Source organism: Plasmodium brasilianum, chromosome 1 (genome assembly GCF_023973825.1).
Source record: "Plasmodium brasilianum strain Bolivian I chromosome 1, whole genome shotgun sequence".
NCBI lineage: Eukaryota > Apicomplexa > Aconoidasida > Haemosporida > Plasmodiidae > Plasmodium > Plasmodium brasilianum.
Genome location: NC_090114.1, coordinates 1458373 through 1478595, shown reverse-complemented (window position 1 = coordinate 1478595; position 20223 = coordinate 1458373). Strand labels below are relative to the sequence as shown.

The 20223-nt window shown below is 18.2% G+C and overlaps 4 protein-coding genes across 4 annotated transcripts; 1 reads left to right on the top strand and 3 right to left on the bottom strand.

Annotated features, from left to right (window-relative positions):
• Positions 1 to 3307: 3307 nt before the first annotated feature.
• MKS88_000598 (uncharacterized protein) lies at positions 3308 to 3721 on the bottom strand (the record flags this gene model as incomplete). The annotated part of the gene is made up of 1 exon (XM_067217157.1): positions 3308 to 3721. One exon carries the CDS (start codon positions 3719 to 3721, stop codon positions 3308 to 3310), a length of 414 nt encoding a protein of 137 aa, XP_067075832.1.
• Positions 3722 to 6073: 2352 nt separating this feature from the next.
• On the bottom strand, positions 6074 to 6944 carry MKS88_000597 (uncharacterized protein; the record flags this gene model as incomplete). Its single annotated transcript, XM_067217145.1, has 2 exons — positions 6074 to 6733; positions 6858 to 6944. The coding sequence occupies 2 exons, from the start codon at positions 6942 to 6944 to the stop codon at positions 6074 to 6076; spliced, it is 747 nt and encodes a 248-aa protein (XP_067075831.1).
• A 7645-nt stretch (positions 6945 to 14589) lies between these two features.
• On the top strand, positions 14590 to 15376 carry MKS88_000596 (uncharacterized protein; the record flags this gene model as incomplete). The annotated part of the gene is made up of 3 exons (XM_067217134.1): positions 14590 to 14616; positions 14763 to 14909; positions 15041 to 15376. The coding sequence occupies 3 exons, from the start codon at positions 14590 to 14592 to the stop codon at positions 15374 to 15376; spliced, it is 510 nt and encodes a 169-aa protein (XP_067075830.1).
• A 3090-nt stretch (positions 15377 to 18466) lies between these two features.
• MKS88_000595 (uncharacterized protein) lies at positions 18467 to 19319 on the bottom strand (the record flags this gene model as incomplete). The annotated part of the gene is made up of 2 exons (XM_067217123.1): positions 18467 to 19129; positions 19233 to 19319. The coding sequence occupies 2 exons, from the start codon at positions 19317 to 19319 to the stop codon at positions 18467 to 18469; spliced, it is 750 nt and encodes a 249-aa protein (XP_067075829.1).
• Between the last annotated feature and the right edge of the window lie 904 nt (positions 19320 to 20223).

Genomic DNA, 20223 nt, shown 5'->3' with positions numbered 1-20223 from the left:
TTTTTGTATATTTATTTATTATTGATTTCCTTCATAGTATAAATATATATAAAATCATTTTTCTTTTTTAACGAGATCGTAATAAACAAAAATATATAATTTTTATTATAATATTATGCCTTAAAAAAAAAAAAAATAATAATTTTACATATTTTTTTAAAATGAAATATCTTTTAATTTTAGTTTTTTTTATTTATTTAGTTTGAATATTTAATTTAAGCAGAGGCCTCAACAATTGTGCTGATTAATCTCCTTATTAAAGTTATTCGTAATATTGTACAGAATAGACTAATAATATATTTAACATAACATACTGTTAATACAATATTTTATATATTTTGATTGTTACATATTTTACTTAAATTATGTTTTAAAATGTTTTTCACGTATTAATTTAGAATATTTTTTGTAGGTTATATGAAATTTATAACTTATTACATAATTTATACTACTATTAATCATTAATCGTACACGTAATCTAATTATTATTACATATATATTAGTTTTTATAATATTCATTTATATATATTTTATTAAGTAAAATATGTTATACTTAAATAATTTATCCCCTCCAAATTAAATAATTTATTAATATATGAATTATAAAATCTTTTCTTTATACAATGTCTTGTGCGCTTCAAGTCCGAATAAGCTCCGGGGGACAATGATAAAAAAAAAATTTCTTTATTGAATGTTTGTTCCACTATTTTGGATTATTTCTAAAACATAATTTTTTAGATTTAATAATCAAATTACGTATTTTATTTAATAAGTTATAATATATCAATTGAACGGCGTAAGTTTAAAAGTTCCAAAAATTTTATATATTTTCAAAAGATTTGATGAAATTTGTCCATATATAATATATTATTACTGATGATTTAATTTTTTTACAAATAATATATATTAGAAAAAGAGTAATACATTTTTATTATGATGAACTTACGTTTAGTTTGAGCATACATATATATTCTTAATTAGTATAAAGCATTTATATGTAGCCTTAAAAATAATATTTATATTTAATATATAATTATAATGTACGAATGTATTGTTGTGGAATATTGTTTTAAAAAATATATAAATAGAAAAACTTATTTATGTATTACTTAAATGCTAAAATGTTTTTCATTTAAACATTTTATTAACGAAAAAAGTGAAATTTATTACAGAAATATATTTACCATATAAGATATTTCCTTTCTCAATATTAAATATATTTCTTGTCTGTATAAACTTCTTTCCTATATACATTTGTATGTTGAAAATAATCAAATACAATATTTACTGTTAAAATTCTACAAGATAATTCTATAAAAGCATCCATAAAATTATGATCACATCCTTTTGATCATATGAAGAGATAAAAGAAAAAAATGACATTAAAACTTAGGGATATAAAACCTACTAATAAAAATATCTTATTCACATATTTATACTAATTCTATATTAAAAAATATATTTTCTATCTTATTTTGTTACATATTGCACAATTTTTAGTTCATCATTAGATGTTTAATATATATTTTTACACAATTTAATCAGAATAATAAAGCTCCCATATTATAATTATTAGATCTCTGGAAATAATATATTTTGTACTGATATATTATATATAGGCATAAATCATAAAATTTATTACCAGTGTATAAAATCAATTAATTTTTCTTTTTTTAAATAATATGTAATACAACATATTTTTCTTTTAAATACTTTACAAGAAATATTGAGCTAATAATAGACATCCATAAATATTTCTTTAAATATTTATCCAAATACTAGTTACATTTAAAATATATTTTCATATTATTATAACAAAATTAGGAAATAATACACTATATAATAAACAAAATTAAAAGTAACATAAGGAAATTATCTCAAGGTAGCTATTAATTAGCCAACTTATTGAATATAGGTTATTAAGTAATATACGAATTTTGTATATTCATAAAAATTCTTAAAAAATTAAAACATCTTATAAATAATTGAATTCAAAATAACAATTAAATAATTATCGTAATTAGTATAATCTAATATATTTTATTGCTACATATTAAAATAAGTTCCCAACCACTATCATAGTAATGTCAAAAAGTTATACAACCCAAAAACTTATTAAAAAAAATTTTGTTTTTTAAAATAACATTACAAAAAAAAAAAAACTAATATATATTACTAATAAAATAAATCTTTTGTTTTTTTCAATTTTATAATTGTGTCAAATATTAATAATTAAATTATTAATTATATCCAACGTAATTATTGACGAAATACAAAATTAATTGAATATACCACATTTAGAAATGATATATAAACTTTCCATTATTTAATCCCTAATAAGTGATATTTAGAAAGAAATCCAACAGATTATCTATTAGTATTTTCTTAATTATTATCCAATAATACAACGTATTAAAAATATAAAAAATAAATAAAATATATAAATTTTCAATAAATACATATACAAATAATTTGTGAAGTATTGTGTAAACACTAGAATTAGGTACAAATATAATATAACAGTTGATTTAAAAACTTTATAGAATGTAATGATTCCGAATACTCAAGTTATTAAGCAATTATAATTAATCCATAGGTGAAATGTATATTAATTCATTATATATTTATAATTTCATATTTATACAATGAAAAAAGAACTGAATATATGTATAAAATATGATTCCAATATTTATGTGATAAGATACATTTCACGTAAAATATATCTTCCATATAAAAATTTTTTTTTTTTGCAAATTAAAAAAAATACATGTATACATATGGATGAAACGAAATATATGCACATTGTTTCACTAAATACAATAGAGAACACACTTTTTTTTAATTAAAAAATAATACATTTAATAAATGAACAAATAATAATATTAGATTACAACATGTTATAATATATAACGTATAATATTTCATTAAAAATTTAAGTTATCATATTTCTGTATAATAGTGTGAACTATGTTATTATATAATCATTTTAAAGCACAAATATATATTTTTCATAAAAATGTATATATATATATATAAACGTATATTTATTATATAATATTTAATTACTTAAGAATATAACTTGAAACATAAATTTAGAAATATTAGAATGTTCAATACACCAAAAAAAAAAAAAAAAGAATATAATGTTTTATTGTTTTCTATAGAATATATTAATTATACACATGTATATTTATAATATTTTACACATAATATATATTCTTATTAAGTTTATCATTAAAAATATTATAGCTAATAATTCATATTAAAGAATTCCTTGCAGAAGTATATATGCCTTTTATTATTCATATTAGTCATTCATTAACCTAAATTTTATATATTTTTCATTATTTATTAAGATCTTACAAATTGCCTTTACAACTATAATCGATAAAGTAATGATAATTGTACTTAACGTTATTCCTAAAAGACAATATTTTTGTGATTCTGACAATCCACATATACCTTGTTCAAAATATTTAAATAACGGAAACTCAGTAATAGATGTCAATACTGTATCTAAAGAGTTCATCACTGATAACACTGGTATTCCTATTCCAAAGAAGGAAATAATAATAAATATAGCAACGACATAACCATAATTTCTAAATTTTAATTTTTTTAAAGATATATCACAAATTCTTCTTTTTTTTTCGACATAATCATCATAATCTTTTTTTTTTATCCATTTTTTTTTAAAATGAAAATGTTTTCCATCAAACATTACATTATTGTAATCTATATATTCTGTGTAGTATTGTGCCTTATTTAATAAACTTATATTAGACTGTTTGGTCTTTCCCTTTCCCAATTTTTTATTATTATATATATTTTTTTCTTGGTGCTCTCATTTATTTTGTATATTTTCATTTAAACCTACATCGTTGTAATTCTTATACTTTTTATATTTTGCCAATAATCTATAATTTTTTTTTATCTATTTTGCTACTATTATTATAGTTCTCACCTAAATATTTGATAAACGTACTCTAAAAAAAAGAACTTAAATATATATTATTTAATATATGATATAAAGTAATTCTGAAGAGCAGTAATAATAAAAATAGCACGTAAAAATTATGAAAAGTGAAGATATATCTATATAACATTATCATACAGCTTCATTGTTAAAATGACTTATACAAGATAAAAAAAAAATAAACCCAGAAATTTTAAAAAATAGGAGAAACATAATTTTTTGTTCCATCATATAGAAATTTAATTTTGTAATATGTTCAGTAAAGAAAAATTAACAATAATGTAGTATCTTTTTTATGTTAAAGGTACGTAATTATTCATTTAATTTCTTTTCTATTTTTTTGTAAATACATAGTAAAGTTCATATAGCTATAATATTTTTTGCTATATAAACAAAGAGAAGTAGCTTTAAAACTAAATTATATAATTATTATTTTAATGTTATTTTTATAAATGTAATGTTAATTAAAATAATATAATTTGTATTCATTTATACATATTAGAAATGTATAAATTACTATTTAATATAGCAAAGTAATAAAATAATTTTTTTATTATATATTTTTAAAGTAAAAAAAAATTATATGATTTCTTAATATTTAAATATATTTAGTATTTGCACAATATAGAATATAGAGAATATAAATAATTCTTTCTTCTATAGAAAAAGTAAATTATTATCTATTTTAATAATTTTTTTCTATTAATTAAACTAATTTTATAAGCATAATATTTTGGAAAAATGTTTATGCATAAAACATATTAATAATTTTAATAATAGTAATAATAAATAAAGAAAACTGCATTCCTTACAAATTTTAGTATATAAAATTTATACCACTTTCATTAGTTAATACATAAATGTATTTAAAATTTTATTGTCCATATTATAATTTAAAAATAAAATATGTATGATGTAGAAACTTAAAAAAAAATATATTTCAAGGATAAATAGTCACGGTTCCTTTATTTTTATAATATAATTTTTTAATTTAAAAATTTTTAATTATACATAATTTATACTAAAATAACAAGTTAAGCTTCTTTATATTTAAGGAAATAATTTCTTTTTATTTATATATATATATATATATGTATATATATATTCTTTTAGTAATATAAAAAAAATAAAAAAATAAAAAAGAATTTTAACATATGCAACAATAATTAATAAAAATTAATTCTTTGTTTCCGTTCTTTATTATCATAAGTTATAAAAACAATTTATAGTATGTTTATTTATAAATATTTTTTATAATACATATTTAAGTAATTTTGAAAAAATGAAATAAAAACACCCATGGACACAACAATCAGTTAAAAAATGTTTTTAACTCTTCATTTAATTGTGAAGATTTAGAAGTCTGAAATTATTAAAGTTACATAAAACCAGTATTTAATAAAGATATTGTTTTATGATATATTAATATTTTATCTTTTAAAACATATAGAACTAATCATTTATTAAAAATATATTTACAATAAATATTATAATTTTGTGTTTGTTATAAAACGTATTTTATAGAATAAATTTTATGCTTATATGTAAGAAATAAATATATATATATACATTAATGCAACAACATATCTTCACTTCATTCTATTAAATAAAGAATATATACATTTATCCTTATTTCAAAACTAACAATGATCTTATTAAAGTTATTTAAAAAAATAATAAATTTGTACTAGAGCAACATAAAAAATTGAAACGAACAAGTTTTATTTCAAGCACAAATTATCATACATCAATAAAATTCCATGATTATTCCATAATATATTAATTTTATCTCACATACATATACCATTCATCAGTATCTATTTTAATACATAAATATAAATATCACACTGTAATACTTAATATAACAGAAGAAAGACTCTAAAAACATATTGTGTAGCACCAATACATTCAAAATAACAAATATACTAATAAAGCATCTATTTACTTTTGAGTACCAAAAGTTCTAGCTAGCATATGTACATTCATGTAATTTAGGCAATTATGCATATCTTTATTGAACATATAACTAATTATAATACATATTTTTATTCATATTACTAGGCACTCTATATAAATAATAACATTTTTTTATCAATTCTAACATTTAGTTTTCAAAATTCTTTTATGTTTTCTAAACTTCATATAAGTAAAAGCTAAATATATTATCAATATGACAATTAATGTACCCAAAAACACAAGAAATGATATTGTATATTCAGGTATTAAAGATATAATATTGTTGCCATCACTACCAGAATAAATACCAAGAAAATTTTTACTATTACCAAAAAAACCACCAATTGTACCTCCTAATGATGCTAATAACACGAATGAGAGTACTAAAGTAAGTAAAAACATTTTGTGTCCAAACTTTTTACACACTAATTTTCGGTATGCCTTATTTCTTAATAACGGTTTTTTTTTTATAATAAAATCTATGTAATCAAGTTGCTTGAAAAATTTTCTTTCAAAACGAGATAATTTTTTTTTCCCATATATTAACTTCTTTTGCACTTTATATTTTTTATTGAATTCTTCATATAATGAACTTCTCCTTGATTGTATGTTTGTTTGTTCGTTTTTCCTTCTGTTGTTGGACATAGCTTTTCCATCATTCTCTTTATCTTTATGTATCTGTTGTTCTGGCTCTACATTATTTGAATTATTTTTTTCATCACATCCTCTTAATATTCTAAAATTACTTAAATATAATTTTATATCATATTTTTTCTGTCCATACAATATATGAAATGTGCTCTAATAAAATAGAAAATATTTATTATTTTATCGATTAAATAACCACTTTCTCGAAATTCGAGTTGATGAAAATAAAAACCTGTTAAATAAAAAACACAAAAGTTTTTAAATAATAATATCATACCTCTTCATTGTAAAAATGATATATCCAAGTTAAAAGGATAAGCAATCCAATTTTCATAAAATAGATGGACTTAATTTTATGTTCCATGATATATAATTTTATAATTGTACTATATTCTATAAGAAATGATACGACAATATGATAATATTTTTTTAATTATAAATAATAATATATTTTTTGTATTAATTTTTTATTTAGTTATAAAAACATAATATAACATATATATAATTAAAATGTTGTATTCAATAGATATAAAGAATAGAAACATTAAAAATATATTATATAATTTTTATTTTAATGTTATGTATAAAAAGTTAATTTTAATAAAATTTGTATTTATTCATAAATACTCAAAATATACAATTTAACTTTTTAATATAATACAGAAATTAAATAATTTTATTTTTATTGTATTTCATAATATAAAAGATAAATGAATATCTTAATATTTATAAATATTCAAAAAATACAAAATATAGAATATGTATTAAGCATTATTATATACGTCTAGGATGCGATATCTAATTTAATCCTTTTTTTCCATTAATAATTCAAATTTTATAAATATTATATTTTAAAAAAATATTATTGCAATAATATGCTAATGGTAATAATATAAAAAAATAATAATATTTTATACAACTTTTTCTGCTCTAACATTTATAGTATTCCTTTATTTTCTACATATACTATATATATCCTTTCATTTCCATAATATATTTAAATGATCTAACGTATAAAATACTGCTTAATCTATTAAATAATAATATATGCTTTAAAGGACAGAAAGTACTAATTTGTTATTATTGTAAAATTAATTTTGAAAATTATATTTTTATTTAAATTAAGACACAATTTCTAAATGAACATTTTCAAATTTGTTAACATAGTTTTTATTTTATTTTTAATTAATTATATATATTTAGAAGAAATATTAATATAATAAGAAGAACAAAAAAAAATAGTAATATTTTATTATATCAATGATCTAAAAAATTATTACATATATAAAATAAAAAGAGACCTTCAATTTTCTTATGCTTATTACGTAGTATATAGTATTCTATATAAGAGAGGTTTAATTGTTATTACGTAAAAAATAAATAAACTATTTTTTTTTTTAAATTATGATTCTAATAACTTTATGCACATAAATACTTATAATTATTCAAATTTATATAATTAATTAGAATTCTCTTTTAATAACTAGTAATTGTATATTTTACGACAGAAACTATATTGAAATTTTTATACTCAAAATATATTCACAATAATTACTATTAAGAATGGAAGTAAGATTATATAGTTATAGGGTTAATATAAATATTTTAAAATAACTCAATAACGAACACCTATATAAAAAACCTAAATCGTTGATATATTTATAACTAATACATGTAATATTCACAAACTATTGAACATATATATTAACGATGTATCTTTTTCATATTTATATTAACAATTATGTACTATTCTAAAAATATCAATTCTTGTAAAAACTCACCATATCGTAATAATAAATCATAATAAAAAGTTACTTATAATGTTATAGCGCCCTTTATATACACAAATGTTCACATATTAATCAAAATTGAAGAACAGTTTTTTTTTGCAAATTGTAGTATTTTCGTTATCTTTATTTTAAAAAGGTAAAAATAAAAAAGAAAAATGCAAATGAAATATATATTATATAATAATAACATTACAGAAAAAATATAGTTCTCTTACAATTATTAACAATTATATTGTAGTGATACTTTTTTTCTTATTAATTTCATTTCTTATATATTGAGAATTAGTTTTTAATTCATATGCATAATGTATTTTGTGAAAGCATAGTTGTATAACAAGTGAATGAGTAAAAAAACTAAACGAATAAAGTCTTTTTTTATTCTATTATAAAATCTTTTTTATATTACATATAAGACTATTTCATACAATATTTATGTATATTTTTCCAATCATAATAAATACATTTTGTATTATTAGTAAATTTAAATCTATTTAGTAAAAATATCACTAGAAATGCCATTTTTTTATATATTAAAAAAGTATTTTCATAATTCTTAATTTCTTATATAATCTGATAGTGTAACATTTGTAAATTTAAAAAAAAAATTTATAAAGAATATATTATTTAAAATATAATTATTTAATAAAAGAAAAATCACAAATAAAAAAAAAATAATTATATAAAAACAATGGGCATATAAAATAAAGTAAAAGAATGTAATTACTACATTTAAAGTTCAAAAAAACAAATGCTTATGATATATATTAAACAAAATTAAATTTTTTGTATTACATATTAATATTTAACAATACTTTATACAAATCAATGATAAGCAAAAATATGTTTTCCATAACTTTTTGATTCGTAATTATCTTTATATTATAATTTCTGTAGGTTCATATTAAGTTCCTTTATAAGCATTTTTTTTATTTTATTTACTTTTTTCATAAATGGTTAAATTTAAATTTTTTTTTTTTTAATATTGAACTTTTAAATAATAAAAATTTATTTATTTAATAATTTTTAATATAATTTCAATTAATATTTTATTTATAATAATAAACATTAAAATTAATAAGATGTAACTTTATAAGGACACCGGTTTTAATTTCTTTATATGATATTTATTTTTTCATGATGCTTCTTCTTTGACACAAATAATTATATTAACATTTTTAATTATGAATTTTTATAAATTTTTCTTTTACAAATATAATATATCATTCCAATAATTTACATGAAATAACAATAATAATATATTTGAATTATATTTTTAATGTGCAACTTTTTGTTTGTACGTATTTAATAAATATATTATACTTTAAAATAATAAGGTTGTTCATATACATTGTTTTATATATTTGAAATAAGTGTTGCACCAATGGAATATTATTTTATGCAAAATATTATGTAAAATAATAATACATATATTTTGTAGAAAAATCATTATATTTCTTTATAGATGTTAAAATTATTTTTAGGAATTAATTGATATTTATAAATATTTTGTTTATAAAAATATATTAATCTATGTATCACCGTGCTATGAAGTTTACATTTTAAGATATGCAGAAAATATATATACTAAATTACTGGCTTTATATGAAATAAACAAATTTAGAACTTCAAATTTATTTTTATGTTAAATATAAATGTAATATATTTTATATATTAAAAGCTTTAAAAAGGCATAAAATTAAATCGTTATACTATTTTATAAGTAAAATTATTGCTAATAAAAAATATTTTACCAATATATCACTGCATCTCATAACGTATTACAGCTCTAAATTATTCATAAATATCAAAATAAAATTTATTTTTTTTACATATATAATATGGTAATATTGTCTTTTAAAATCATAATAATGTAAAAAAAAAAAAAAAACTTATAAAAAAAGATAGTATTGCACAATAAATTAAAGTAATATTATTACTAAAAAAAATACAAAAACTTACATGTAAATAAGCAAAAAGAATTCATAAGATAAATATATATTTTTTAATTATATATCTTGTTTTTCTGTTTTTCTTTCTTTATTGTCATTGAATATAAATATTTATTAATATATTTTTGTATAATTTTTATATATTTAATGAGTTCATATTTTTCATAACAATAAAAAAATATAGCTCATTCTACTTATTTTCTACGTTCAATATCCTTTTGTTATAATACACATCAATACGTTCTGAGGCCCTCTGTGACCATCATTGTATTTGTTAATTCCCGGAAATTATATTTATATCTTCTTTTCCTTTTTTTAATTCCACATATACAAGATCCATCGGAAATAAACTATTCAACAAATGAAATAAGTATACATATATAACAAATCATTTTAAAATTAAAAAATATTAAGGAAAATACATTATAAATGGAAACTTTTAATGTATACAAAATACAGGATAAAGTTTGGAATTTATTTTAAAATAAAGAAATAAAGAAGAATTATTTCCATTACTAAAGTAATTATAATGGTAATATGAACAAAATTAATATGCAATATATTAGATTTTTTATCTTTAGTAGAGAGAACTTGCCATTTGAACTTTTAATATCAAGAACCACTTCTGGACTAGTCTTTCCAACTTGCACATATATTCAATGTCCTAATAGTAATGAATTAATTTGGGACGATACTATTACTCTTCCATTTTCTTCTTATTCTTTTTTAAATAATTCTTTTAATTTTTCAGTGAACCATACCACCTCACTGTACAATTTCTAAATTCAATAGTTCTTTTCCTTTTCGAAGTAATCTGATTTATACCATATTTCCATATATTTGTAAATTCTTTCGTTTATCATCATTCATCTTTTAAGATTGACAAGACCTTCTTTCTTTAACAAATTTCCATTTAATTTTATCACTTGTGTCTTTATATAAAGATAACATTTTAGTTATTTCTTCAGGAATCCTTTGATATACCTAATTCTAGTTGTTACATTTTAAGTTTTTACCAAATCTATACTACGTTTTGTGATATGAACTAGTTATTAACCTATCTAAAAATTCCCTTTTTCTACATTTTTTCCAGATGCAACCTCATTATATGAACCTTAAAGTAAATTTGGATTAATCAATATGAATAGCTGATATAATTATATAATGAGGTATTAGCATTATCCATATTATAACATCTACAATAACTGACTTCAAAAATTCTGGTACCGAAAATTTAGAATTTAATTTTTTTTTTCTGCGGTTTCATCCTCATCAGTATCTAATATTTTATTACAATACTCTTCACACTTAAATGTTAATACAGATATATTCTTAACTGAATTACTTTTATCATTAAAATGTATATCAGAATGCTGAATAAACTTTATTCCATATCCCGAAAACACATCTTTCTCTATTGCGTATAAATCATTTATAATATTACGGCTTACTTCCACTTTATTAATTCTATCACCCTTACAAGTTGTTTTGCTATTAAAATTCTTATTATATTTTAAATACTAATTCATATATTTATCATCTATGTATATATTTAATTGCGTAATATCACTATAAAGAAAATTATAGCGACAATAATATTCATCTGATATTTTATTAATTTTAGGCTTTATATTAGTAAATTCTCTGAGAGCATTATTGACATTCATTATTTTCTATTATCTTCTTTATTTCGTAATATATGCAGTATTTATAATTCGTGCAATGCTCATAAGATACTTTATCTATAATATAATATATTTTTTTTGTAGGTTCCTATAATTTTTTTACAGTGTTTATTATTTTGATTTTTATAAGATTCTTTTAATCATTTGAATATATAAAAATAAAAAGTGTGATTGTACACCCTAAAAACTTGTTTGAAAATCTCGTATATATCATATTACCCTGATACATTTAAAAAATTTATTCTGGAAATTTAACATGAATGTGAGTTACGTTATACCTTTAAACTATTAATGTCTTAATGGTTATTATTGTCATAAATATTTATTGTCAAGTACACAAACATTTATTTCAACAAATAAGAAAACATACATAATACTGTTCTTCTATTTATTAATGTTATGATCATATTATTAATATGTTAGTTGTATGAAATAATGTATGAGGCTATTTAAGATTTCATCATGAAAACAATCTATATCAGTAATATGTTTTGTTTATTTTTATAGTAATATCTTTTGATATATAATATTATTCATACTAAATGTTTTCACATAATTTTATAATTTTTTTAAATACAGCATTAATAAAAAAAATTAATATTTTTAATTAGGAAAAATATAATACGTTTTATAATTCAATATTAAATTATACAACAAAAAAGGTTCAAAAGTATTTATAAATTTTAATTTTTTTATATACTGAATTTTTCTTACCGTAATTACGTTTTCAGAAAATTATATTTTTAATTTATATAAAAATAAAAACCTTAATACATGACGGAATATTCAGTTAGTTCCGCTTTCTATTCTATTGATACAATGTTTATAATTAAATGTAATTTTAATAATAAATTATATATATTTTTTTATCATGCATATTTACATGGCATTTAATATCAAAACTATTATAATATAATAATATTATTTGTATTCCCCTTATATATTACGAAAAATAATAGTTTATTGAATTAAGCAATTATAATTATTTAACATAATGCAATATTCGAATAAATGATTATAAATTGTTACAAAGTAATAAATATATTAATTTAAAAGTAACTTCTATAAATTAAATATTTATTATAACAAATTATATTTTAATTTTATTTGATTTACTAAAAATCAATCACATCTAAAAAATGGAAATAAAAAATTTTTTATATTGCACTTTTTCCAATTATTGTAAAATTGATTTAGCTTTTTTTTAACGATTTCCTACGTTTGTTTTAAATGTATTTAATTTTATGGTAAATTTATTTATAACATTAAAATGTAATAATACTTCATTATTTATATATAATATTAAATACGCCTAAGCGCAATATAATTTACAAATATATTATAAATGGCAAAAAAAAAAATTTATTATTATTTTTTGAGTATCTTGAAGCATACGTTATTATGTAATATAACTAATGTGACATAGAATAGAGATTAATATGAAATATTTGAAATATACAAAGTTTAAAAATATGATCATAATAAATTTCAAAATTATATTACTATATATGGAAAGTAAAATACGTATCATAAATATGATTTTTAACAGCATGTATATGATTTAAATTATAATGATAAATTTTAGTTGATATATTAATCAATATTTTTATTATTGTACAGGTACAAGATAATTTCAATAGCATATTTTATTATAGACTTTATAACAATTGTAAAAAAAATTTTCGGTGTTTTATTCTAAATATATAATTATAATATATTTACGTTATAAAAATAACTTTTTATTAAATAAATATATAAAAAATATATATATTTATAATATAATAAGTCAAATGTAATAAAAATGCAACTAAATATTTAAATATTCTTATGTAATATAATACAGTAAATTTATTAGTTTATAATTACAAAATATGTTATATCTGTAGAAAAACACATTTATTATTAACAGTATTTTTTTTTGAAGATTAATATATTTAATTTACCACAGATATTTTATAGTTATATATTATATTTACATTTTAATTTCAGTAATAACCATAAATTATATTTTTTAACGAGCATATATATTATTATAACGTATAATAAAAATGAACTGAAATAATTTTGAAAGATATTATTTTAAGATTGTAAACAGTTCATCATTAAAAAACAGAAAAATATATACTTTTTAAAAAGATAATATTTATCTATTTTATCATTTTACAAGATAAAAGGTGTTTCCTATATAGATATTCCTATATAACGTTCAATTTATATGAAAATGTACTTAAATTAATTTTCTGTTTATTTATAAAATATAAATAAATTATATAATCCTTATATAAATTAATATAAAAGGAAAATGTATTTTCTTCACTAATATTTTTAATTACGATAAGGTAATCCTGTTTGTGAGTTAATTATATTTACACTTGAACGAATATATTTGCAACTGTAGAAATTATACTTCAGTTTTAAAAAAAACTAATGTGGAGTTTTAGTTATGGAATATTTTTTAAATTCAATGCATAACATAAATGAATGCATAGTATATCAACGCATAAATTATCATTTCAATATTTATGAAAATATTATCTTGATATGAATTTAATTTTTGTTATTTAATTCACATATACTTAGGTACAATGGCATCCGTGAGTTCAGGGAAAAACGTAAAATTTATTATTTAGTTATAATAATTATATATATTATTATATTGTAGAGTTCATTGTTTCGTAAATGATATAAAAATCTATTTCATGCAAGTAAATTTTTATTTATTTACTTATTATTATTATTACATTTTTTTTATTTTCAGGAAAATTCTGTGACATTATTTCTTAAATATAAAGAGAAATTTGATAATGTTATCTTGGATACTCAAAATGTGAGAAGGGGGAAGAGGGACGAAACTCCTGGAAATAAATATGCTAAAATGCACAGTTATCGTAATTTTACAAGCCACGTCAAGATATTGGGAGATATTTAATAGAAATAAACGAACACTATATATATGATAGTCTCAGACATTGTAAATACTTAAATTACATAATAAATACAGACGGAAATAATAATAAGAACACTGAATGATTTCAGAGATATAATAAATTCTTGTCTCAAACAGAAAATACATGCATAAAAGAAATAAAGAGTATTCCGCAGTACGATTTAGATAAACATAAAAAACTATACAGTTATTATAAGTATTTTAAAAAATTTAATGTTCAAGACAAAGATTCTGATGGTAATATTTGTAATAAAATTGTTGAATGTCAAACATTTTATAAGAATAATTACCAAGAATGTGAACAAAATAGGGATAATACATTTTGTGAGGAGTTAATCAATTTTAAAAAAGCATATGATAATAATATGCTCACTGTAACTCCTTGGTGTGGTTTACCACACATTTTGCAACCTACTCAAGTATAGTACATATTTACTGCAGGCTTAACAACACATAATATATTACTAGCATCTTTCACTGTATTCTTTTTATATAAGATTAAAAAAAAATATATTTAATAATGGGTATATTCTACCACAATGAATATGCTTATTTTTACAATTTGTTACTTGCACAAAACAATTTTGTACTAACGTATGTATATATTTAATTTTTTTATATACTTTACCCCAGTGAAATCATGGTTATATAGATGTTCACAAAGGAAAAAAATAGTTGAACTTAACGAAGTTACAAATTAAACAATAGAATTGATACAAAACACCCAGAAAAGCGTAAATGCAAATTATGAACGATGTTTTCATAATAAAGGCTATTATTCTCAAGGAAAAACTTTAAGTAAAAATTACGCTTTTTAATATTTGTAGCAGAAAATCGAATATCCATTGCTATAAATGTTAGATATATATGAGAATTTACAAATAAATAATATTAACTAAAAATAAATAAATGAATAATATTTATAAAAATTACAATAACAATGATATACAAATTATTCAAAAAAAAGTGTAAGATAAATGCAATACTATTATGATAGTCAATATCAACAAAAACTACAAATACATGATTTTTTCTTTAAAAAATAAAAGAAATAACTTTAAAAGTTAAATATATAATACAAGATGATAAAGTATACCTTGGATTCCTTAGAAAATAATATGAAGAAATATTTATTATATAAGTATTAAAAAATGAAAAATAAAAAAAAAACAGCTTTCAAAACAAAAACAATAGCATTACTATATAAAATATAAAAAAAAAATTTTGAAATAAAAGCACTACTCAAAAAATAAAAAATTTATATTTTTTCTTCAAAAAAATATTTATTTAAAATTTTTTTTTTTTTTACTCCTAAAAAATTATATAGAATTGAAAATTTAACCCAATACCGAATAATTTCATAATCGCTGTATTCATGTAGCAGTTATTATATGTAGAATTACAGTAAGAATATTCATACAAGACTATGACAGAGAAATATTATACTCTTTCTAGAATTAAAATGGAAATATTTCTATCTATTCGTTAATAATTCTTAAATACGTTCATCTATAGTACTATTCTTAAATTTTTTTTTTTTTGTCCTTTAATATCCTTTTATATGTTTAACATTTAAAAGTGTAAAAAAATGGATATATGATAGAGGAGAACATGTATAAAATTATTCTATAATTATAATTATTTTACAAATATGAATTATAATAGAAACAATTAGTATTTATATTTCTATATTTTATTTCTATTTACTTCATACTAAAGGATATATTCAACATATATTCTGCTATTGTAATAGTAAAAAACATGATAATACTTAAAGGGTATAACAAATTAAAAAGTGACTCTTCATTACTTGAATTTTCAGCTAAAATTTCACTTTTATAGTCAACTTGGAACTAATATATACATTGCTATACTTACGTTACATTAGAAAGGAAGCTCCAATGTTTTATCACATAAAAATAACAAATGACGTTCTAATATGTAAATGAAAACTTTAGGAATATATTCTCATTTAACTACTCCACATAACAATGCATTATACTGTATATTTTTGTATATATGAATTTAAAATATTAATCCAGATATGGGATTTTTCGGATTGTTCTTATTATTACATATAAAATAATAAAAATAAAAATACTTATTATATTAAATTTTCCACATTATAGAAACATTGATATATGCATATAAAAAGGATAAATGTAAGCATTTATATGACAATGAGGTACACAATTTAATTTTTTATATCCACTTTTTTATAGTAATCATAAATTTAGTACGGATATAAGTTCTCACCATAAAATTCATATTACTAATAAATATAAACACTTTATCTGTTATATTTTTTTAATTATTCTTTTTAATTTTATCGTAATTATTTATTAATAAATGTATATATTACGTTCAATGTTAAAAGCATGATAAGTTGCATAGAAAAAAATTATAAAAATAATGATGTAATACTTACTCATTAATTTATTTATGTAACACTAACATAAAATATGTTTAACAGTATTAAGCTATTAAAATTATTTACCTATTTCATCTACAAATACATCTTTTTGTTCATAATTTACTTTTTATAAAAATATAATTTCAGTAGTAAGTATTTCTTTTATTTACATATCAAAAATATTAAATCTATACGAAAAAACTTTTCTAAAAATAAAGTAAATATTTTTAATATTAAAGTTTCATTTCTTTTAGCTCTTTCTTTAATTTGTATAAATAATAAAATATTTCAATTTTTTAATACTATAAAGGTAATTTTTTTATTTTTAAAACAAAATTGAATAATAATAATATACCTAGGCTAACAAAATAAAGTAAAATAGAAAAGGGAATAAAATTAAAACATTAACCATAATCTACTAATTCAGAACCTTACACATAAAGGAAATTATTTTATTATATATACATAAAACTTCATATCTATACCACCCATAAAATTAAAATGTATACTTAGAGCTTCAAAAATAAATATGTATCATAAAGTATTTATCATTAAACTTATTTTGTAGAATAAATATAAAGTTCGTTTCTATATTTTAAAAGATATATATATATATATAAATAATATACATTCAAATAAATATTATTAAACTTATTGTATAAAGTACTAAAAATACATTTATTTTTAATTATAAAACAATAACAAATTTTTTGTTAACACAATAAATAATCATTTAATTCTAGTAAATGTTAAAAAGAAATAGTTTATTTTTTATAGTAATAAGTAAAAATTGGAACAAGATATCAATAATAATATATAAATGCTGATTTTGTATATTAACATTATACCATATACACATATTTTTTAAAAAAATATTGTTAAATAAAGATATATGTATATGAAACATAATATTCAGTAATGCTCAGAAAACAATTTGAATTGCCAATTGAAAATCTTTAAAATATTTTAAATTACAAAACAGTGAAAGATATTTTTACTTTTTCAAATGAACAGTGTAATATACATTCAAACGGATTTATGAAAAATAACAAATTAAAGGAATTCTGGACATTTGTTTATATCATTTAGAAAATTATAGAACTTATCTGTAATAAAATACTTTATGGAAATAAGGATATGCAGTATTATGAAGTTCTAGTTTTCTATATATTTCCCATAAATACTTTTCAATTAAACTAAAGCTATAAATAATAACTAATATAACTATAAATGTTAATATTGAAAATCCTATAGATGCTCCATAGTTTGCATACTTGGAAATATAAAGCTTACCTCCTTTTTTATATAATGGTATTAAAAATATTAGTAGAATTCCTATTACTGTAAGGAAGCTTAATAAAGTACAAATTAAACCTACTTTTTCTTTTGCACAATTTCTTAAGAACTTAAAATCAGATTTTATGGATTCCCTAAGTTTTTTTCTATAATATAATTTGTCTAAACTTCTTTTTGCTGAATATGATTTTCCTTGATGGTTATTAAAATATTTACTTTTTCTTATACGTTCATTTCCTCCTAAATTATTTAATGAACATTTAGTTGATTTTTTAGATTTTACTTTAGTTACTTTTACATTATTAGACATACACAATTTTTCATACTCTCCTACGAATGGGGAATTTTTTACTATCCATACTTTATTCGAATTTTCCTGTGTCCTACGTTTTCTTAGTAATCGATAAGTTCTTTTACCTAATTTTTCACTAGTATAATGTTTTTTACATAAATATTTGCTGTAGTTACTCTAAAAAAACAAATATACACATGTTAAAAGAATAAATCGTATAATTCGAAAAAATAGTATTAATAAAATTATAACTCTAAAAATATATATAATATTATTGTACCATATCTTCGTAAAAATAACACATCCAAACTACAAAGATAAAGGTAGCAATTTTAATAAATAATAGTAACTTAGACTCTATTTCCATGATATAGTTCTTTTAATATTCCAATATATCTCTAAATAAAATACTAACAGTTTTGTAATATTCTTCTATTAGTAAAAGTTTTTAATTAATTAATTTAATTTTTTTATTTTTACTCATAAGAGCTTAATAAAATATATAAAACTATAAGGTTATTTGCAACATAAAGAGATAAAAATAACATTAAATACATATTATAGATTTTTAATCTTAATTTTATGTTTAAAAAAATAGTTTTCACTAAAATAAAATAATTTGAGGTCACTCATAAATTTTCAGAATAATATAATACTATTATTTAATGTGGTAGAAAAATCATTTAATTTTATTATTATTCTTTTATAAGCAAAATAAACAGATATAAATTTTCTTAATATTAGTAAAATTTAATATATTTTAAGCATGGAAAAAATATTACCAAAATGTAGAGAATATATATAATATATTGTTCTATATATTTATATAATAATTAGTAACAACATTTTTTTATTAGTAATTATAATTTTTAAAATATTATGTTTTAAAAAAAAAAGTTATTTCTTATAAAATATCAATTATTTTAGGCATATATAATAGTAATAAAAAATAAAATAAGTATTATATACAATATGCTGTTATATATTATTTATAGAACTTATAATTGTTTCTATGTAAAAATATTTACCTTTTTTATAATATATAATATATTTAAAAAAACATATTGATTATATTCTACAGAATATATGAAAAAATATATGTTAAAAAGCTAAATAAACACTGACATTTTATTTTTGTGCTATTATTTTTTAATGTTATTAATTTTAATTAAGTTTATTTTATACCAGTTATTTCTAAATGAAATGTCTTGAAATACATTTAAATGTTTTTTATTTTTTTTTTTATTAAATATATATGTTTAGTATAAATA